The sequence below is a fragment of the Hirsutella rhossiliensis genome, assembly GCF_020360975.1.
Source record: "Hirsutella rhossiliensis strain HR02 chromosome Unknown scaffold00016, whole genome shotgun sequence".
Taxonomy (NCBI): domain Eukaryota; kingdom Fungi; phylum Ascomycota; class Sordariomycetes; order Hypocreales; family Ophiocordycipitaceae; genus Hirsutella; species Hirsutella rhossiliensis.
The window spans coordinates 1,515,649-1,539,839 of record NW_025408682.1 but is presented as its reverse complement, the minus strand read 5'-3'; the positions used below and the strand labels follow the sequence as shown (position 1 = coordinate 1,539,839).

At 37.2% G+C, this 24,191-nt stretch overlaps 1 protein-coding gene across 1 annotated transcript; it reads right to left on the bottom strand.

The window, feature by feature from the left end:
* Positions 1 to 668: 668 nt before the first annotated feature.
* Positions 669 to 1,354, bottom strand: HRG_10729 (integrase core domain-containing protein; the record flags this gene model as incomplete). Its single annotated transcript, XM_044869199.1, has 2 exons — positions 669 to 959; positions 1,058 to 1,354. The coding sequence occupies 2 exons, from the start codon at positions 1,352 to 1,354 to the stop codon at positions 669 to 671; spliced, it is 588 nt and encodes a 195-aa protein (XP_044715941.1).
* Between the last annotated feature and the right edge of the window lie 22,837 nt (positions 1,355 to 24,191).

Below are 24,191 nucleotides of genomic sequence, written 5' to 3'. Positions count from 1 at the left end.
GCTATCTAAGGTGGGAAAGAGGCGAGATCTTTATAGACTGCCTGAATATGAGAATGGAAGGGAATGGTAGTGAATGGAAGCATCTGATCAGATCATCTGGAAGCCACTGATGCGTTGATGATGCCTCCTAGAAGTTTCTGTGGGGAAATGTGGAAACGGACTGTGCGAATAGGGGGTCAGACTGTTGGAGGCTGATATCCTATGTGTGACATACCCCCCCAGGTTGTGCTGGCTAGTGGGCAGTGCAAACTGAAGAAAGAAACTAGATCCCTAGCAACGTAGAGATATCGACGAGACCGAGTTGTTTGACGAAAGTAGCAAATTTCTGGCCTGGCAGAGCTTTGGTGAGCGGGCTGAGCGCCGTGGCTGAGTCACTCGGACCGGGGTCCGGTGTCGGATATGGGTGCTGAATGTCATGAAACTCATCCTGATCATCCGAGTCCTCATGATCAGATGGTTCGGGTTGTACCACAATCGTGGTGGCGTCTCCTTGGTCTGAGGTTGAGGAGATTGCTCAACGGGGTCAGGTTCAGGTTCATCGATTTGAGTGGGGATTTCCTCGTAATCCGACTCGTCCTCGATGTGGGCTGGAAGCTGTACTTCCACGCGCTGTGGGATAGGTTCTGGTGGCTGATCATTTCCGTCATAGAAGATGCTTTCATTGAAGGTCACATCTCGGACCCTTCGGACTTCTGATGTGGACGGAATCCAGATCCTGAAAATGTTCGTGGAATCATATCCAACGAGATAACCGATTTCTGTGTGAGGTCGGTCTTTAGGTCCTTCTTCTGTCTGTTCTGAAGGGCCTGGGGTGTCAAGGGATAGGCTCTGCAGCCGTATGCCTTGAGAAACGTGATGTCAGGCTGGTCTTGCTGGTAGCCTATGTCTCTGTTGTTGTCTCGCAGCCACTGATGAAGCAGCTGGAAGGCGTTCGGAAGCTGTGGTTCTGCATGGGCGATCTGTTGTGCAAAAACACTGCAGCTTTCCAAGTCTCTGGCCAAAGATCAGATGGTAAATTGGCATCAATTCCCATTGTTCTGGCCTGGGCAGATATTACCCCCCCAGATCGCTCTGCAGAACCGTTTTGAGCGGGAGTGTAAGGGGCAGAAGGTTCATCTTGAATCCCCTTTTCCTCGATCCAGCTCTCATACGCACTCTGAAGAGAACGATCGTTATCACGGTGGATAATGCAAATGTTGAGATTCCATTGGCGTTGAACCATTGCCTCGTGGTTTCTCAAAGCAGTCATAACGGACCCTTGTGTCGCGTCATTCAGAAGGTAGATGAAGATCATGCTTGTAAATTCATCTTTGATAAGAAGAACAGCTTCCTTGCCGTTGAATGAGGTGTTCATACTGAAGATATCAACGTAGATTCTCCAGAATGGTCTGGGGCTCGGTTTTGAGGTTCGGCGAGAGACGACCTTCTTTCCCTTCCCAAGGAACACGCGGTGCAATCGATGGTAACTGGGCCTTTGATCTTCGAACCCGTCGTGTTCTCAACAAGATGCTCTAGGGCTTGAGCGTTCAAGTGACCTAGGCGCTTATGCCAAAGCGTAGCATCTGCTGTTTTCACTGTGCGAGGTGCAGATGAAGATGTGAAATTGGAGGCGTGAGAGTCCTCCTTAATCGGGTTGAACTCGATGACCGGTTGACGAAAGCGGCGTTTCGTATGAAATATAATCTGATCGTCTTTAGAGACGCGTCCAGATAGTGGATTCCAGTTGTATCCCTTCGCAAGAAAGCGGTCGAGGATGCGATGTTGGTGTGGAATTTTGGCACGAAGGCAACTTCGTTGAGCTGAAAAAGTCCTCCTTCTTCAAGCTTCATACGGACTGTGCCGTAGCCAAGGATCTGAAGTTGACTATCGCCTGCAAAGAGCTCTTTTGGCTCTGCAAGGGCGGTGTAGTCAAGAAAACGGGATCGGTTGTTGCATGTGTGTGTCTGATCCGGAATCAAGGATAAAGGAGTCATACAGCGGGTAGACTGCCTTTCCCGTCGAGAAACTGGTTGATGGAGGTGTTGAGGGAGGCGGTGTGTTGTCAGGAGCTGGTAGAAGACCGGCAAACGCTGTGCCTTTAACGGAGGAGTCGGACGATTTCTCCATTTCCTTCTTCTTGAAGTCTTGTGCTTTCTCCGTCATCTTCTTTGCCCCTGGATTGAGTCGAGGATTTCCTTGATCTTCTTCTCAACCTTCTGATCAGGAGTCCAGCCATCAGGCCGAGCTGATTTGATGAGATAGAAGCAATCTACGAAGCGGTGATATTCTCCGCAGACACACATAGGAACACCATCAGCGTTCTTGCTTGAAGACCACTTAGGCTTGTCCTCTTTCCTCTCCGATTTCTCTCCTTGCCTTGGAAGGCAGCTCGAATGATCCTTTGCTGTTGTTGGCGGCCTTGATTCGGTGAGCTCGTTCAAAGATCTCACTGATCTTAATGCCGTCCGGGAAGTCGGTCTTCCAATCAGGCTTGCCGAATACGGCCTCGTCTTCCATTTTGTTGACCCAATAGTCTGTGAATGGGGCGTTGATGGACGAAACAGCCTGTAGGAAATCTTGGGTAGGGCGAAGGTCCTGGACATCAGGAAGCCCTAATTGCTTTGCCTCAGTGAGGACTTTCTGCCATTGGGTGACCCAAGCTTCGATCTTGGTCCTGTTTGGCGACTGAAGGGTGGAACGATAACGCTGAACAACTTCCTCTCGAGTGCCCAGTCGGTTGGGGCCACACGAGCCTGAAGCAAGGCAAGTTGCTTTGCAACGTCGTGTTCCTCGGCAATGGTGCTGTAGTAGTTGCCGATGGTCTTGACGATGTGTTGTTGAAGGCTGGCGAGTGCCTTCACTTGATCCCTATACCCTTGAAGCTTCGAGCGGTATTGGGTGTGGAGAATTCGAGACGGCGAAATTCCTCCGAGGTCAGATCCACGAGATCAGATGCTTCGTGGTTGATTTGTCGGAATGTTGGTTCAACTGGCTGCTGAAGAACCGGCTTACCCTCCTTGACGGCAGGGTCAGAAAGTCCCAAAGACTGTGGGACGTGGCGAATTTCTTGATGATAGAAATCCATTGTTTCCAGTCGCAAGGGCCGTTGAGCACGGTGCCCTTGGAAGAGCCATCAAGATCTAGAGCTGAGCTCATTGTGGAAGCTATTCTGCGCAGCGGAATGAACGAGAATAAGATACCCAGTCAATGGCAGACCGGGCTCATAACTATCGCACGGAGGATGAGCAAGTGGGCATAAAGATCAGGGACTGGAAGACTCTTGATTCTGCTATCTAAGGTGGGAAAGAGGCGAGATCTTTATAGACTGCCTGAATATGAGAATGGAAGGGAATGGTAGTGAATGGAAGCATCTGATCAGATCATCTGGAAGCCACTGATGCGTTGATGATGCCTCCTAGAAGTTTCTGTGGGGAAATGTGGAAACGGACTGTGCGAATAGGGGGTCAGACTGTTGGAGGCTGATATCCTATGTGTGACAAGGGTCTATAGCCTATCCTATACCTTCTCCTACTCTTATATATTACCGAACGTATATATAAGGTATTAAAAGAAGTCTTATACGTCGCGTTTACTTTTAAGGCCGCCCTTATCTTAGAATTTAAAGATCCGCTATATCTAGGGCTCTAGTAGTATATAAAGGAGTAAATACCACGCTATATTATAATAGCCGTTTAGGCCCTATTTCTCGTTTATTGTAAACTTCGTCTATAGCTAGCTAAGAAAGAAGTAAAAGGACTTAAGCTTACTATCTTAAGTTAGCTAAGGAAGCGGCTTTTATATTAGTAGTACTACCGCCGTAACCGGTATTACTAAGGTCGTAGGGGTTAACGCTAGTCTTATAGATAGCTCCCTTAGTATAGCGAGAACCTCGTTCTTCTTACTAGCCGTTGCGCTTTTAATCGCTTTTAAGATAGCTATAATACTTCCTATCTACTTAAGGGGTAGTAGGGTGCTCCCTTAAGGAAGCGGCACCCTTTCTAAGAAGATATTTATTAGATCTATTAATTAATAGCTTATACTATTATAGAGTAAGTAGAAGCGTATATATAGGTACCGTCTATAAGATAGTATTAATAAGCTATATAGAGCTCTTCTATACGCGGCTAGCCCGCCCTTATATATATAGGATCCGGCTATCTATATATAACTATATAGCTTAGGCTATAGGCTAAGCCTATTACCTATAATAGTTAAAGACTCTTATATACGCTAGGTTAGCTAAAAGAAGTATATATATAGTTACTAAGAAGTTCTTAAAGGGGTAGCTCTTTTACTTAAGCTTATAACTATTATAAAAAAGTAATAGCCGCTTATTAAATATAAGCGATAGCGTTAATTAATATATATAGTATATATAATAATATCCTTATATATAAAATAGCTATTTTTAGCTACCTTTAAAGCTAACGTTTAATTACCTAGTTTAGTTAAACTACTTACGCTAGTATATATATATATAAAACTATCTATACTCTTATAGTTATAAAATTAAAGCGAATATAATACTTAGTTCGCTTAGGTAATTAAGAGCCTCTTATAATAATAAGGCTTTATATAACTAAGAGTAATACTACTATACCTTAATAAGTTTAATAGCTCCTTTATAAAGCTTAAGCTATATCTACTTTATATAAAAGTAAAGCTTTATACTAATAGCGCTATAATAAAGGATATCCGCGCTTAATTTAACTATTTTTATATAAGCTTATTTTTATACTTATAAAGGTATCTTTTACTATTTACGCGTACTAGTATAAATAGACTAGCTAACCTCTTTATAAAGCTCTATACTAATTATAGTAAACTTAATATAGCTAAGTTAGTAAGCTAAGAGCTTATAATACTTTATTAAAAGTAAAGTAAAGCTATTTTAGCTTACCTTATATAGTTTAAAAAGGTACTTTATTAAGTAAATATATATAGCTAGCTTAATATAGTAAAGTATAATTACCTTATTATAAGCTTAAATATAGATTAATATACTTATTTAAGTAAAAGGTCTATACTACTAGATATATATACTAATCTTATTTACTTTCTTTATAAGCTTAGTAGTAATAAGTTCCTTTTTTTATTTTCTTTTATAGTATAAGAAGAGGATAACGCTAATAATACTATAGATATCTCTATCTTTACCTTAAGAACTAAGGATTAAAAGAGGTAGTAATAGAAGGGTCGCTATATAAGCTATAGTAGTAAATCCTATTAGTTTTTAAAGTTCTTATATTTAAAAGTATAAGTAAGTATACTTTAAGTAATAAAGGAGCGTATACGCTAAGATAAAAAAAAGGTTAGGTTTAACGATAGTAACTTTAGTAATAAGTAATCTTAGTAACGCCTTTATAAGCTTTATTAGCGTTCCCTTATATATAGTAGTAGCTACTATATAAATAGGATATATACTTATAGCGACTAAAAAAGTAGCTAAGATATAAAAAGGCTACTAATATAATATAACTATAGTAAAAAGGAGTGCTTATATAGCCTTATATAAGAGGGAGTAAAGCTTTATATACTAAAGTACTATCCTTTATATTATAGTACTAAGAGCTACTACTATATACTAATATAAAGATAGTAGGATATTATAAGCTTATTAAAGCTAGCTATATACTATTTTATATACCTTTACTCCTTAGCTATAAATACTAAAGCCCTACTCTTAGGGCACGGCCCTTACTAATAATATAGTTTATTTAAGAAGCTCGCTTAAAAGGGTATTATATATTATTTATTAATGTTTTTTCCGCGACTAAGCGTATATAGTCCGCGTAAGGGTTTTATCCCCTTAAGCGTAGTATTAAGTATTATTTAAAGTCGCGATTCTTTAAAAGCTAGGTAAGGGTATAATATAAAGGCTTTTACCTTATATAGGCCTAGACTAAGGTCTAAGCTAAGTCTATATATAAGCGGCCTCTATACCTATATAGGCTATACTTATACTTTTCTTTCTTTTCCCCTTTATAAATTATTAACCTTCTTTTAATAGACTATACTTAAGCCTATACCTTTACCTACTCTATAATAATAGGTACTAGTAATAATAATCTAAAACTAAATTCTAGCTTTTTATAATAAACTAGCTATAATACTCTTAGTAAAACTAGCCTTAAATAACGCTTATAATATACCTATTTATAAAGCCTCTAATATATAGGATACTTTAAATAATAAGCTACTAAGCTTTAAGGAACTAATAAAAGAGGAAGCTAAGGAGGAGATTCTTAACCTTACTTTTACCCCTATAGCGTAAGATAGTCGGTTACTAGTTTAGCCTTATTATATCCCTAGTCCTATTTATTTTTTACTAGCTTAGCTATTAAGCGCCCTTAGCTTTATTTAGTTTTCTCCTAGCTTATCTATACTATACCCCTAGCCTTACTTTATTTATTACCTTAGTTTAGCTACTTAGCGCCCTTAGTTTTAATAGTATTTTTCTCTTAGCTTAGCTACCTTACGCCCTTAGTATTAGTTATACTAAGTTATATTCTAAATAAAATATAAGTTTTCCTTAATACTAACCTTAGAAATCTATATAACTTTACTATAATTCCTTATTAGTATAACTTATACTTAAATACTATAAGAGACTAATAAAAATATTAGTTAATTCTTTTACCTTATAAAGGCTTTTACCTTATATAGGCCTAGACTAAGGTCTAGGCTAAGTCTATATATAAGTAGCCTTTATACTTATATAGGCTAGGCCTATACTTTTCTTCCTTTTCCCTTTTATAGATTATTAACCTTCTTTTAATAAACTATACTTAAGCCTATACCTTTACCTACTCTATAATACGCCCTAAGTATTTATTATAGGATACCTTATAGTTAATAATCTAGGTACCTATAATAATATCTACTTCCTTTAAAGAAGTTACTATTAACTCCTTAAAGCTCCCTATAAAAAAGGAACTTAAAAGCTACTAAGTAAACTCTAGGAAATTACCTAGAAATCCTAGAAATAATAACTAAGCGGATTATATAGATACTTTATAGAGATTTCCTTTATAAATATATTATATAAGGAATATACTTTGATTTCCTAAGTAATACTAGCTTATTAAGGATTATACTAATATTTCCTTAAAAAGTAACTATAAGATTATAGTAAGGAAATTATAAAGAAATACTTATACTTACCTAGGGAAAATACTAAGAAATACTATTAATATACTATACTACTATTATACGATTATAAGGTTAAGATATTACTTAGTTAAAGCCCTAAGTAAGGTCTTATACTCGCTATAGTATATATAAACGATAAAGAACCTATTAAATCTTAGGTAGGTAAAGAAGAATATAAATAGTTATTACTACTCTTACTTTAACTTATAAGACTAGTAGCTAGTCGATATTTAATATACGTAATAATATATAATAGCTAGTTTATATAATACCTTTAATTATATATAGTAGCTAGTCTATTTAGTTACCTATTAAACCTATACTAAATCTAAGTAGATAGCTAAGTTAAAGTACTAGCCCTATATTAAGGGACTAGTATATAATATATACTAACTTAAGCTATAGCTTATATAATACCTTTTATTAAAAAGGGTTAGTTAAGATAAGTTAGCTTACTTACTTAGTAGTATATTTACTTAAGAGTATATTTTATATAACTAAGATAGTATATTTTAATAGTAATTAAAGCCGCGTTTTTATATTATAATACTTAATTATAGTATTTTCCTATTATTCTAGTTACTAGCTTCTATATAAAGCTTTAAAATCTACCTTTTAATTAGCTATTATAATAGTAGATAGCTTAAGGGTACGTTTAAGCTATTTCCTTATCTTAATAACTTATTTAATCTATATAAACTAGCTCTTTAGATCTTAAGTAATTTTTTATTACTTTTAAGGCTATAGATAATATAATTAATACTTAAGCTATTATATATATAGCTATACCGTTATAAGCTATATATTTTAATAATTAAGGCTATAGCTAACTTTACTAAAAAGTATATAAATTATATAGTTAACTTAACTACGATTTTTAAGCCCTTAATAAGCTTATAGACTTCTTATAATTATCTTAGTATTTTAAGGGTATTACTATTAATTAATTAATTAATTAAGATTATACTAGTAACCTATCTAAAGGTATCTAGAACTTCGGCGTTAAATAGGAGGGAAAACCTAAAGTGCTTAAAGGAAAACCCTCCCCTCTTTTATAGCTAGTCTGCCCTTATACTAGGTCGCGGTTATAATATATAAGAATCTTACGCTAGCTATTATAGGTATTATTTTTAGTTAGTCGGAATCGCCTTAGCCCTACTATAAAGTAACCTTAGAAAGTAACTCCTTTATATACGCGGGGTATATAGCGTTAATTAGTAGTACGAGCGTTTTTAGTTAATAGTTAATTATATAATTATCCTTAACCTTATCTTATAATAATATCTTCTTAGGCTCTACTTTATTTTTCCGCTATAAAGCTTAGCGGGCTAATTTTTATTAATACCGGCCTTTAGCTAGGCTAGTAGTTAGGTTATCGTACTAGCTTTACGCTATACTTATTAAGTTACTAGTATTAGCCCTAGGTTTTTATTTTCCTAGTTAAGGGGCCCGGACTAAGGTTAAGGGGAGGTCCTAATAAATTTATCGCTAGGTCTAGGTAAGCGAGGTCTAGTCCGGCCTACTTATAGTAGGGCTAGACTACTAGTATATTTATAAGCGCTTCTAAAAGCGCTAATTAGCTAATTAATAAGTAGGTTAGTATAGTTTACTAGTCTAACTAAAAGTTAATCGTGCCCTTAGCTAGATTTAAACTAACTTTAGCGTTATAGCTAGTAAACTTCCTAGGTATATAACTATTATACTATAAGGGTATATTGCTATTATCTATTAAGCTTAAATTCTTCTTTTTCTTTAGTAGTAATAGCGTTAACGGCGTAAGTAAGATAAAGTAGCTTATTAATAGCTTTACTATATTAACTAGCTAAAGTCCTATCCCTTACTACCTATTATAAAGTAAGCAAAGGTATATATATAGGTACCGTCTATAAAATAATATTAATAAGCTATATAGAGCTCTTTTATACGCGGCTAGCTTATATATATATATATATAGGATCCGGCCTTCTATATATAACTATATAGCTTAGGCTATAGCCTAAGCCTATAACCTATAATAGTTAAAGACTCTTATATAATACTCTCTCTTAAGTATAGCGCGGCGCTGCCTTATTAATAGCTTCTATACTATTAGGCCTATACTACTAGCTCTACCCTACCCTTTCCCGTTAATCGTACTAGCCCTACTAGTCCTATTATCCCTACGCCTATTAGCCTAGGTAGCTAGAACCTAGCTCTATATTTATCGGCTAGCTAGCTATTTAAATAAGGGTATAACTTATTATATACACCCCTAAGTAGCTAGCGGCCGGCCTAGACCTACGTAAGCCTTAGGTTACTTATCCCCTTAGCCTTAAGTAGCCTCCTTTACTAAGGGGTATATAAGGCGGTATAAGTACTACTAAAAGCAGCTAGTTTAGTTTAACCCTCTATCGCTTATAATAAAAGCCGGCTAGCTATATAAGCGGGCTTAGTATTAAAGAAAGCGCTTTATATAAGCTTTTATATCTATAGATAGTATTAGCTCTAGTACTACTAATTTACTAAGTTAGTCCTTAATTACCTATATATAGTAGTTACTACCTTTTATAAGTAGGAGGTCTATTATAAAGTCTATCTATATATATATATAAAACTAGTTTAGTACTAAAAGCTATTTAAGTAGCCCTTTAAGCTATACTCTTTAAATCTTTATATAGCTATAAATATTATAGTTATAAAGGAAGCAACGAATATAGTATTATAGGAAGGGCTAGTAAAAGTCCCTTATAAGGCCTATTACTATACCCTACCTACCTAGGTAACCTATAATACTAAAGTTATAAATAAGCTAGACTAGCTTCCCTTAAAGCTTATTTTATTTATCTAGCTCTAGCGGTCTATCCTTCTCCTTAGCTTTTATAGTATATAGTACGCTTAGTACCTATAGTCTCCCTTACTAACGTAGATGCCCTTATAGGTTAATATAGTAGTCGGCTACCTATATCTTTAGCTTTAGCTTTAGATCTAAGTATTAAGCGCTAGACTCTATAGCGCGGCGTACGCTCTTATAGGTATAGTTTAAAGCTACTATCTTATCCTATAAGCGTTAAAGGGCCTTATCTTAGAATACTCTCGCCGCGCGCGCCCTTAGGCCGGTTTATCCTTCCTTACTAGACTAAGGTAAAGGCGTAGGGGGAAGCTTATTTAGTAGTAAAGGTATAAGGGAAAGCTTATCTATTAATACCGCGCCTTCCTTTACTAAGGAAGCTCCTATATAAGTTTATAGCGCTTCTTATAAGATAAGCTATAGATCCTAGGCCTTAATATCCGCTCTTATTAGCTAGTCTTAATCCCTTTAAGAAAGTACGTTTAAGACTATAAAGTCTTACTTAAAGCGGTACTTAATTAAGAAATTAAAGTATAAGAGATACTCTACTTAGCGGGCTTACCGCTCTAAGAGGTATTAATAGGTTATAAAGTACTTAAGGTTTCTATAGTCTATAAGAACCTTAAAGCTCTTATAGCTTTAAAGCTCCGCTTACTATTACTTAAGGTAGCTAATAATCGCTAGTATCTCTTTATTATAAATAGTATAATTCTACTTTACTAAGGTTAGCTTATAAGAGTAGAATGCTATTAGTTACTTTTACCTATCTACCTCTTAAGAGAGCGTTCTTTTAAGTACCTAGCTACTATAGTCTACTTTAACTAATATAGACCGGTCGAAGTCCTACTAAAGTAGTACTAGGGCTTATAAGAATAGGTCCTTAAGCGTATAGAACGCTCCTTCCTATATAGGCCCTTAATAAAAAGCGGTCTACTTCTTAGTAATCTCGTTTAAGGGTATTATAATATAAAAGAAGCTCTTAATAAATATCCTATAATAGTTTATAAACTTAAGGAAGCTTTATATACTTATCTATATAGTTAAGGCCGCTTAGTCTTAGATCGCTTAGATCTTTATAAGATCCGCTTATATACTTACGCTTATATAGATAATAAAGCCTAGGTACTTAACCTTCTTAACCTTAAATTCGTATTTATCTAGGTTAAGGTAAAGCCTATAAAGTTAAAAGCGCTTTAAGACCCTCTATACTTTTTATATATAGTCTTTATAAGAGCTACTTATATAAATAAAGATATTATCTATATATATAGAGGCGAACTTATTAAGGAAGTCTTAAAGTATATTATTAATATAATACTAAAAGGTAGTAAGCGCTCTTAAGAGGCTAAAGGGCGTTATAAGCTACTTAAATAAGCTATAGTATATATAGAACGCTATCTTTTACTTATTACCCTTTAAGATCTATACTTTATAGAACGCTTATTTTATATTTAGCTTTATAAACTACTTTACCTTTAAGAGGTTATAAAGTATATTTAAGATTAAGGGTAAGGGGTAGCGGTCTAGCCTTATAATTACGTTTAAAGCCCTATAATTATAATTATAAGGAACGGTATTATAAGAGTCTTTAACTATTATAGGTAATAGGCTTAGGCCGCGGCCTAAGCTATATAGTTACGTATAAAGGGCCGGATCCTATAAGTATAAGGGCAGGCTAGCCGCGTATAGAAGAGCTCTATATAGCTTATTAATATTATCCTATAGACGGCACCTATATATACGCCTCTACTTACTCTATAATAGTATAAGCTATTAACTAATAGATTTAATAGATATCTCCTTAGAAAGGGTACCGCTTCCTTAAGGGAGCACCCCGCTACCCCTTAGGCGGATAGGAAGTATTATAGCTATCTTAGAAGCGATTAGAAGCGCGATAGCTAGCGAGAAGAATAAGGTTCTCGCTATACTAAAGGAGCTATCTACGAGACTAGCGTTAACCCCTATAACCTTAGTAATACCGGTTACGGCGGCGGCACTACTAATATAGAAGCCGCTTCCTTAGCCGACTTAGGATAGTAAGCCTAAGTCCTTTTACTTCTTCCTTAGCCGGCTATAGACGAAGTTTATAATAAACGAGAAATAGGGCCTAAACGGCTATCGTAATATAGCGTAGTATTCGCTCCTCTATACGCTACTAGAGCCCTAAATATAGCGGATCTCTAGATTCTAGGATAAGGGCGGCCCTAGAGGCAAACGCGACCTATAGGACTTCTTTTAATACCTTATATATACGTTTAGCAACGTATAGGAGTAGGAGAAGGCATAGGATAGGCTATAGACCCTTAAGTAGAGGAATAAGTAGACCTTTAGCGAATTCCTCCCTAACTTTAAAGAGACGCTCTTATAAGTAGCGGGAACTATAGTATAGGAAGATAGCGTAAAGCTTATATAGTTATAGAACTTAATTACGCTAGCCTTATAAGAGCTACTTATCCCTATAATTATACCTACTAACTATAATAAGTACGTAAGCCGGTTAATAAAGGTAGTATAAGGCTATAAGTAGACGCTATGTTTCTAGAAGCTTTATAAGTATATATAGTATAGCGGTAATAGGATTACCGCCCCTCTATAAGAGGAATAGCCGACTATTAATATTAATAGAGATACTTTAATATCGGCTACTTATATAGACCGAGCTAAACGCGGTAGGAAGTCGTCTTTAAATATCCCTTATACTATCCCGCTCTTTAAGTAGCGGGCGAAGTAGGTAACGAGCAAGGAAATCGGGAAAAAGAAAGCTAACGGCCGCTGCCTACGTTATAGCACGTCTATATACTTTATATTAAAATGCCCTTTCTTTTTAGCTAAGCGGCTTATAGTAGTTTAAGTAGCGAAGATAGAACCGCTCCTTACTTTAGACGATAAAGAGGACTCCGCTCCTTTAGGCCTAGAGGAAAAAGAGTAGCTCTAGAGTAAAGATAGGCTCTAAAGCCTTAATTGCTAGTACTAGTAAAGGAGAAGGAGGAATTATCCGCCTATATAGAAGAGGAGCTTACTTTAATATAGGTTATAGTTAATAGCTCCTTACCTATCGCTACCCTTATAGATAAGGGCTACTAGTACTACGCTATAGTTAACGAGGCGCTTATATAAGAGATATAAGTACCGGTAAAAAAGATCGCCTTAAGGTAAGTAAAGGGCGCCTTAGGCGCGATAGAGGGTATAGTAATTAAGGGTATTATATAGCTAGCTATAAAGGTCGACGGTTACTATAAGCTTATCGTAGCTTATATAATCCCTTAACTAGAGTTTCCCTTAATCCTTAGGAAACCCTAGTTATTATATATAGAGTTATACTTAGTTCTATACTAAAAGAAGCTATAGTTTAGGCCTATATAATAGTAGGTCTACTATAATAACGGTTCTATAAGCATAGGACTAAGCGTATAAGCTTTATACTTAATATAAGAAGTCCTTACCTCTATCTTTATAGGAACTATATAACGGTTAAAGTAGGAGGAAGGCTAGGTAGCGGCTAACGTAGCGGTCTATATAGTTAGCCTAGCGGACGTCGATAAAGCCTTTTAAGCAAAGAAGCTAAAGTCGCCCTCTAAGCTATAGTAGTAGATACCGGAGCGCTTTTACGACCTCTTACCGCTATTTAAGTCCTAGGAAGTAAATAAGCTTAACCTATATAAGCTAAGGGTAGACTATAAGATTGTACTCTATACTAATAAGAAGGGGTAGGAACTACCTATACTATTTAGACCGCTATATAGTATATTATACGCGGAACTACTAGTGCTAAAGAAGATACTAAGGGACCTCTTAAATAAGGGTTTTATTTAAGTAAGTAGCTCTAAAGTAAGAGCGCTAGTCCTATTTATATATAAACTAAGGGGCGGGATATAGTTCTATTACGACTATAGGGCTCTAAACGTAATTATAAGGCCGGACCGCTACCCCTTACCCTTAATCTTAGATATACTTCGTAACCTTTTAAAGGTAAAGTAGTTTATAAAGCTAGATATAAAATAGGCATTCTATAAGGTATAGATCTTAAAGGGTAATAAGTAAAAGACGGCGTTCTATATACGCTATAGCTTATTTAAGTAGCTTATAACGCTATTTAGCCTCTTAAGAGCGCCTACTACCTTTTAGTATTATATTAATAATATACTTTAGGACTTCCTTAATAAGTTCGCCTTTATATATATAGATAATATCCTTATTTATATAAGCGGCTCTTACTAAGACTATATATAAAAAGTATAGAAGGTCCTAAAGCGCCTTTAACTTTATAGGCTCTACCTTAACTTAGATAAGTACGAATTTAGGGTTAAGAAGGTTAAGTACCTAGGCTTTATTATCTATACCGGCGTAGGTATATAGGCGGATCTTATAAAGATCTAGGCGATTTAAGACTAAGCTACCCTAACTATATAAATAAGCGTATAGAGCTTCCTTAGGTTCGCGAACTATTATAGGATATTTATTAAGGGCTTCTCCTATATTATAATACCCTTAAATAAGATTACTAAGAAGCGGACCGCTTTTTACTAAGGGCCTATATAAGAAGGAGCGTTCTATACGCTTAAGGACCTATTCTCTTAAGCCCTAGTACTACTTTAGTAGGACTTTAACCGGTCTACGTTAGTTAAAGTAGACTATAGCGGCTAAGCACTTAGAAGAACGCTCTCTTAGGAGGTAGATAAGCGGAAGTAACTAGTAGCGTTCTACTCTTATAAGCTAACCCTAGTAGAGCGGAATTACGCTATTTATAATAAGGAGATACTAGCGATTATTAGCTACCTTAAGTAATAGTAAGCGGAGCTCTAAAGCTATAAGAGCTTTAAGGTTCTTATAAACTATAGGAACCTCGAGTATTTTATAACTTACTAGTACCTCTTAGAGCGGTAAGCTTACTAGGTAGAGTATCTCTTATACTTTAACTTCTCGATTAAGTACCGGCTAAGGTAGGACTCTATAGTCCTAGATACGCTTTCTTAAAGGGATTAAGACCAGCTAACGGGAGCGGATATCGAGGCCTAGGATCTATAGCTTATCTTATAAGAAGCGCTATAGACTTATATAGGAGCTTCCTTAGTAGAGGAAGGCGCGGCGCTAACGGATAAGCCTTTCCCTATACCTTTACCTCGGCCTAGCGAGGAGGGATAGACCGGCCTAGGGGCGCGTACGGCGCGGGTATTCTAAGATAAGGTCCTTTAGCGCTTATAAGATAGGATATCGTCTCTAGACCGTACTTACGAGAGCGTACGCCGCGCTATTAAGTCCGGCGCTCGATGCCTTAATTTAAAGCTAAAGCTAAAGGTATAAGTAGCTAACTATTATATCGACCTACGAGGGCACCTACGTTAGCGGGGGAGACTATAGGTGCTAGGCGCGCTGTATATTATAGAAGCTAGGGAGAAGGATAGACCGCCGGAGCTAGATAAACGGAATAAGCTCTAAGGGAAGCTAGTCTAGCTCGTCTATAACTTTAGTATCGTAGGCTACCTAGGTAGGTAGGGTATAGTAGTAGGCCTTATAAGGGATTTCTACTAGCCCCTCCTATAGTACTATATTCGCCGCTTCCTCTATAACTATAATATCTATAGCCGTACTAAGATTTAAAGGGCATAGCTTAAGGGGCTACTTAAGTAGCTTTTAGTACCTAACTAGTTTTATATATATATATAGATAGACTTTATAACGGACCTCCTACTTATAGAGGGCGGCAACCGTTATATATAGGTAATTAAGGACTAACTTAGTAAGTCTATAGTATTAAAGCCGATACCGTCTATAAATATAAAGTCTTATATAAAGCGCTTCCTATAATACTAAGCCTACTTATATAGCTAGCTAGCTTTTATTATAAGTAATAGGGGATCGAATTAAACTAGCCGCTTTTAGTAGTACCTATACTAGCTACTTTAGATTACGTAGCTACTTAGCACGGTATATTACTTATAAACCGACGGAGGGCCTAAGAGGGTTAACTAAGAGGCGTAGGCTTACCTATAGGCTATTATAGCCTATAACTAAGTAGACTAGGACTATTAGCTCCCTATAGCCTAACTTATATTAAATAGTAAACTATATACTTCTATTAAGATAGCCCCTTTCTTTATAATATATAGCTTTAAACTACCCTTACTAGTTCCTTTTACTATAGACGTAGTAGCGGAGTAGTATAGTAATTCGTTACTAGAGGGCCGCGCCTTTATATTTATATAAAAGCTATAAGAGACTATAGATTATTACTAATCTACGATAGCTACCGCGGTATAAGATTAAGAGTAGTACGCTAATAAGACTAGGGCCCTAGTAGATAGGTTTATAGTAAGAGATAAGGTATAGCTAGACCTCTATAACTATAGGTTAGCACGGCTAAAGAAAAAGCTTAACTAGCTATACGCGAAGTTTACGGTATAAAAGGTTATTAGCTTATAGGTTATAGAGCTTAATAGTCTTTTAACGGGGGTCTATAATAAGATTAACGTAGACCTCCTTTATAGAGCCTCCTTTAACCCGCTACCTAGATAAAAAGTAGTAGACGCTTAACCGCTTATAATTAAGGTAGAGGGAGAGGACGAGTTTAAGGTTAAAGAGATATAGGCCGCGCGCTAGAAAAAGGTCGGTAGGGGGAAACGCTAAGAGGTCCTTATTAAGTAGCGCGGGTATCTCGACCTTATATAGGAACCTATATATAAGTTTATAGGAACTATAGCCCTTAATAAGTTTAAAGCCTTATTTAAAATAGTAAATAAGAACGATAGACTAGTAAACTATTAATAGTAGCTTAAGCTAAGACTATAAAGTAAGTATAGTAAAAGGGGTAGTTATAGTAATATAGGTAATATAAGCGTAATAGTATAAGTAAAGATAAAAATAGCGTTTATTATAAAGTAGAGCCCTTAGACTACCTAGGCTTATTCCTTATTATTATTATTATTATTATCTTTATTATTATTATCCTTATTAGCCTCCTCCTTCTTATTAGCGGTAGCGGCGGTCTTTAAGGCGCTAAGGCGGCCCTCTAAGCCTATAAGCTAGTTAGCGGCGGCGGCGGCTCTAGGGGTAGAGGGGCGGCGGCTAGCGGCGGCGGTAGGGGCAGCGGCGGTAGCGGAGGTAGGCACGGCTAAGGGGACCGCCGATAGGGCGACGGAGGTAATATCCCTAGTACCGGGTATGTTAAAGGCGGAAATAAGGGAGCGGAGAAGTAGGACTTACTTAAGTATAAGGCCCTATCGCTTAAGGGCGCGGAGGTTACGGTAGGCGGCGGCGGCGGCGGTAAGGCGCTTCTTAGTAGCCCCCCGTGCCTACCTATACGAGCCGGCCTTCTAAGCCGACGCCGTAGTAAGTAGGACGGGAGGCGCCGCCTTATAGGCGCGGCTAGCTCGCGCGTACTAATAGTAGCTACCGCCGCGGCGGCGCCCGGCCTAGTTAGAGTAATCGAGCTCCTACGACATATAATATATATAGGGGGCCGAGTAAGCGGCGCTAGCCTATACTTAGCGCTTATACTATAAGAGGTTAGCGGATAACGTCTATTACGCTTACCTAACTATAGACTTACGGGGGTAGCGGAGATAGAGGCGGGGGCTAAGGGGCTAGGCGTTATAGGTAGTAGCGGGGACGGCGTCGTTACCCTAAGGGGCGACGTAAGAGCGAATAGCGTAGTAGAGGCGGCGGCGGCGGCGGTAGGAGCGGTAGTAGCGGCGCGGGTAAGAGTAGCGGTAGCGGCGGAGTCGTCGTCGGCCGCGGCTAGTACGGCGTCGACGAATAACTCCGTACGCTCTAAGAAAGAGGACGTAAGAGAGGGAGAGGCGAATATATCTATCGCAGAAGTTAATACGATAAAATATAGCCTCCCGCTCTATAAAGCATAGAACTTATTAGTTAGAGTTATTATTATTATTAAGGCTATTATTACTACTACCGCTACTATTATAAGTATACGTTAATAGAGCGGCTTATATAGCTAAAAACGGACTAACGCCTTAAGTAAAGTAAAACTTACTTATTAATACTATTACTATAGTTAAAGAAAGGAGAGAAGGAAGGGAAGAGGGAAGGGGGGGATGCCGCCTTATATACCCCTTAGTAGAAGATACTACCTAAGGTAGAGGGGACGGGTAACCTAAGGCTTACGTAGGTCTAGACTAGCCGCTAGCTACCTAGGGGCGTATATAATAGGTTACGCCCTTATTTAAATAGCTAGCTAGCTAACGAGTATAGAGCTAGGTCCTAGCTACCTAGGCTAACGGGCGCGGGGATAATAAGGCTAGTAGGGCTAGCCCTATTAACGGGAAAGGGTAGGGAAGAGCCTATAGTATAGGCTTAATTATACGGGAGCCGTTAATAGGGTAGCGCTACGCCGCGCTTAAGAGAGGGTATTATATAAGAGTCTTTAACTATTATAGGTAATAGGCTTAGGCCGCGGCTTAAGCTATATAGTTACGTATAAAAGGCCGGATCCTATAAGTATAAGGGCGGGCTAGCTACGTATAAAAGAGCTTTATATAGCTTATTAATATTATCCTATAGACGGCACATACGTATACGCCTCTACCTACTCTATAATAAGTGTTCCTACTATAAATAAAGTAGCTATAATATACTCTCCCGATTATATAAGCTAATAAGTAGTATAATAATTATAGATAAAATCCTATCCTATAAAGTAAGAATTACTCGTTACTTTATATATTATTATATATTAAATAGGTTGCCGGTTATCGTATAATCGGGAATCGAAGGAATAGAGCTAGCCTAGAATACTAGCTAAGACCTCTTAAGACCTCTTAAGAATACTAGCACGCTTAACCTCCTTTAAATACGAATATTAATAGAACTAAGATACTTTTAGATATACTTAAGGTATTACGGAATTCCTTAGTCTTAGGGCTATATAGCAGCCTAAATCTAGTCTTAAAAGGTTCTTTTATTTAGCTATAATTATCTATATAAGATAGTATATCCGCTAGTAAATAAAGAAAAAATCATTAAATTTAATACCTCTTCTATATACTAATATATTACTAATAAATTCTATTAAAAATTATACCTTATACTCTTTCTTCCTCTTTATTACGTAGTCTTATATAATTCCTTAAATTCCTAAAATTCCGCTTTTACTTATATACCTTAAGAGGTTATAAGCCCGGCTTACTCTTTTTAAGCCGGGAAATTAACTTATACCTTTAAAATTCCTCGTTAAAATACCTAATTAAAATTCCTTTCGAAATTCCCTTTAACTTCTTTTACCTTCCTACGCTCTTAAACTCCCGTCTAGACTTCTTAGTCCCTATAAACGAAATAATACCGAGTTTATATAAAATAGGTAGATAGAAAGAATATAAATTTACTAGACTTAAGGGAAATTTAAATTATACCTTATAGACTATAAGGATAAAAGCTATCCTTATAAAAGAAAAGCTTATTACTACTCTAAAGTAAGTAAATTATATATAGACTATAGAGGCTTTATCTATAATATTCCTTTAAGTTAAAGATAGTCCCTTAATATAAAATCGGTATCTAAAAAATACTAAAGAAGCGTAGGATAAGCTTAAAATATCGCGAAGCATAGCCTAATTTCGTAGTTCTTAGAGATATCCCTTAGTATAAGGGACTAAGGAAGCTAAAAACACCTAGTATAGAAGAAGGAAGAAGGAGCTAAAAAGAGGTATAGAAAGGAGGGTAAGGGTATAAGGGGAAGTAGAAGTAGCGATAGCTTCTTATAGAAGTAGCGAAAGATAAGACGGATATACCGGCAACGGCTAGAAAAGAGGGGGAAAAACTAGTAAAAAGCTTAGTAGTTAAAAGGATATTAGTAGCTTCTTTAAGTAGGATCTTCTTTATTAATTAAGATACTAGATAGGTATAAAGAGGGGCGTTAGATAGAGGAAAGAAGGATAATTAAGAAAATATAATAATTACTCCCTTACCTTTATAACTACTCCTATAAGAATTAAATCTCTCTGCCCTACCTATCCGACCCCTTACTTTTAATTTTACCTTCGTGCGTTTTATATATATTTCTTATATCTCTCTTCGCGAGAGTTATAAGCCTAGGAGGAATAGAATTCCTATACCTTCTAGCTACTATAAAAGGCACCTTTTATATACCCCTCTTACTAGAAAAGCCGATTTTTAACCGACTTTTCTACCTTTCCCTATAATAATAACGAAAATCGACTCCTCTACTATCCCTATAGTCTATAGGACGATTCTTATAAAGCCCTAAGATTAGGATAAGTAGGTAAAGGAGCTACGGGCTCGTATAGATAGAACTATCTATAATTTAGTCTTTTTTAATAAGTAGGACCCTCTCGAGCCCCCTCTTTATCCTAGGGCAACGGACTTTATAGAGGGAGCTACCCTCTTCTCTAAGCTAACCTCTATATAATAGAGAGCTTTTTCTACTACCTTAGGTAACTACGAGAGTTACCGTAAGGAATACCTTTACGAGACGAAGCTGCTAACTACTATACGCACGGCGATAACGGAATCCGTTAGTGCTATAAAGCTAATCTCTCTTTAAGAGGAAGAGACTCCTAGGTAGTAGCTTTTAAAGCTCGAGACCTCGATAGCTCCCTCGAGGGGCTATATAACTAACCGTATTAAGAAGACCTATATAGTATATCTAGGAGCCTTCTCTACTAGAAACCTACTAGCTTTATCGTAGATAGCTATATAGGAAGAAATCCTTAAGGAAGCTAACTAATACTTCCTTATAGAAGCTCTTTCTAGCTAGTAGCTATAGGATATATCTCTACTAATAAAGCCTATTAGTAACGGTTACTTAACTATCTTTCGAGAAGCTAGCTAGGAACTAGATAAAGAGGCTACTAGAGTATAATAGTAAGCAGTCTTATTCCTTCGTAGCTAGCACTCGACCTAGACGGCTCGACCTATAGCTGCTATAGCTCCTATTACTGCGGCCCCCGCTACTACTATTGCGGCTGTTGCTCCTTCGGCTCCTCCTCCCGCGAGAGTATTAACACTGTCTTTAACGGCTGCTATAGGCCTGGCCCTAGCTCCGCCTCTTACTCCGGGCCCGGCCCCGGTCCCGTTAGTTAGACCGGCCCTACTAGTCCCCTAATAGACCTTTTAGTCCGTTAGTCGAAAAATTAAGGAACTAGTCGAAATCGAACCTCTTTATTAAAATTAGTAATAAGGGGTAAAAAGGGGGGGTTTTTAAGTAAACCTTCTAGAAAGGGACGAGGATTCCTCGAAGAAATAATATATAAGGAGGAATCGACCTACCTACTAAGTATATAAAAAGCCCTATCGGCTAGAAGACTGCTAGTAGGTCTTTAAGGAAAACCGACTTAAAGGAATTAACCCTTTAAAGAGGCTACGAGAAATAGTATAATAGTCTCTTAAGGAGGACCCCTCGTTATAGAAGAAGATAAACGAGATTCGGGTTACTAAGAAATAGTAACTAACGCTACTACCCTTATTCGAGCTATAAATTCAAGGAAAAATCGTTAGTATAGTAAATCCGGCCTTTATCTTCCCTACGGATTAATAAGGCTAAGACTAACCGTTAGAGCCCTCCGATTATCCCCTACGAAAATTAGCTATCCTCGACTCTAGTACTTCCCTTAATATCTATAATATACTCTTACGATTCCGGTCCTTTAAGAAGGCATAAAAGGAATATCTTATTGCCGGGGAATTAACTATATAGATAGAGGGATACGGAAGGGTGAATTTTACAATAAAATTACTTAATAGGTCTATACGAATTCTTCGATAAAAAAGGGTAGCTTTTTGCCCTCGATTTTTAATAAGCTTAATTTCCTTCCGCCTTCTTTAAGAGGAAGGAATCTTCTAAGATACGACGTCTAAGCCTACGAGGCTAGTCTAGAAGAATTAGACTATTAGGCTTATCGAGGAGAAATTCGGTTAATTTATTCTCGAATTCCGACCTATCCTTAGAAAGGAATCTCTCGAGAAGTTAGCTTTCCTTACTTAAAGGAGGGTAGGTTTAAAGGACCCTCTTCCGGTAGCCTAAGGAGACGGTCTTCTTTAGTACGTACGACTTAGTTACCCGGGCCCCTTAGCTTTATATAAGCTAGGCTAATAATAGGGCGTACGAATAAGGGGCCTAAAGACCGTCGAATATAAATACTATAGCTAAGGAAAGACTAAGAGACGAATTTCTAGATAAACGCTTTTATAGCCGGACTAGCCGTATAAGGAAATTTAGGTCGACTAGACCGACGTCTCTAGGGATTAGGAAAGCTTCGTTAAGGTAATGTTTTTTATAGATGCTTTTTTAGGGATAGTTTTCCCCTATTTCTTACGGACCTACCTAAGTAAGTATAACTAGTTTGCCCTCTAAGACTTCGTTAACTAAATAAAATCCTACTTTAGCTATAAGGTAAAGAAGATACGGTCTAATAGAGAGCTATTTATAAAAGATATCTTAAATTAGCTTTAAAAAAGGGGCATTTTACCCCTCCTATTAGTACCGAATACCTAGGCCTAGAATGGAGGGGTAGAAAGATTAAGGGGTGCTATAATAGAAAGGGCCTATACGATAAGACTTACTATAAGGCTTCTATACGACCTTTAAAGGGAAGTCGTTAAGACCGCCTATTACCTTTAGAACTAGACCCTTAGAGGGACTACCTAAGGAATAGACTAGAAATCCCCCCTTAAGCTCTTTATAAAGAAGAGGGCCTCGCTAGCCTACCTTTATGCCTACGGCTATAAGGTATACGTAATAACTACCGATATATATCTAAAAAGGAAGAAGAAAAGAAAGCTTAATCCTAGAGCCTTTATTAGTTACCTCGTTAGTTATAATTCTATAAATATCTTCTAGATCTAGATTCCTCTTCTACGGAAGGTTATTTCGACTAGGGATATAATTTTCGACGAATCTAGCTTCTTCGATAGAAAGAGGGATTAATAGCCCCTCTTACTCTCTTAACGTTAGCTAATTTAGAAGATTTAAATCCCCCCTTCTTAATAGTCTTAAGAAGAGGTCCTAGATAAGGAAACGGAAGAAGAAACCGACGTTAAAGTAGTCGAGGATAACGTCGACTTCGAAGAAGAAGAAGAGGAAGCTACTAGATTAGATAATCTAGACGAAGAAGGAGACTATAGGAAAGCGGTAGAGCTAGAATACGCTTACCTCCCTACGCCTCCTCTTACGGAATAAGAAGAAGATCTAGAAGCAGCTTTTTTAGTTAGTCTTCCTATATTGGCCCCTAAGGGGGTAGGAAAGGCACCTCTCTCGAAGGATTATCCGGCTGCCTTTTTATCCCTGCTTCGAGAAGCAAAGGAAGGTATAGGGCCCAATATAAAAGAAGACTAACCTCTCCCCTATTTCGATCGTTTTTCCGACTTCTACTTAACGCTAATAGAAGACGGTTCCTATAGAGCGTTTATAGTAGGCCGGCTCTTTAAGCTATAGCTATTAGCAAGGAAGGTATATAAAAGAGACCTCCCGGACCTACTAGTAAACTAGAAGCAGCTAGAAAAACACCCCTTTAGAGACTAGTTTTTCTAGGCCTAGAAAGACTACCTAGCCTTATATAAAGAGATAGGGTCTTTTAAAGAGGTCCTTAAATAAAAGGTAAGAGGAAAATAGGTCCTTAGCTATAAGTAGGTCTTTATCTATAAGACTAATAAATATAGCTTCCTTTAAAAGTATAAAGCCTAGCTAGTTATCTATAGGAATTAATAGGAAAAAGGGGATCTACCTACTAAGGCAACTACCTTAGTAGGGATATCTTTTCGGACCCTTATAGCTATAGTAGTAGAATTCGACCTCGAACTCGATTAAATAGATATAGTTAACGCCTTTATTAACTACTTACTTAAGGAAGAAGAAGTTATCTATATACGCCTTCTACTAGGCTTCTAAGAGCTAGGAAAGGTTCTACGGCTTAGGAAAGCTCTATACGGATTATAAAGATTACCCCTTCTTTAGTAATAGTATTTAATAGGTTCCCTTAAAGCCCTAGGCTTTAAGAAAGTCCCTTAAGAACCGTATATAATATAGAAGGGTAAAATTATAGTCTTCTTCTACGTCGATAATATTATCTAAGCCTACCTAAAAGAGGAAGAAGCTATTACTAGGGAGGCTATATAAGGCCTATAATAAAGGTATAAGATAACTAGGCTAAGGGAGCTAAAGTAGTTCTTAGGGATACGAATCCTTCGGAATAGGTCCTAACGGACTATCTAGCTTACCTAAGACGCCTATATCGATAAGGTCGCTTATAAATTCCTCCCTAAT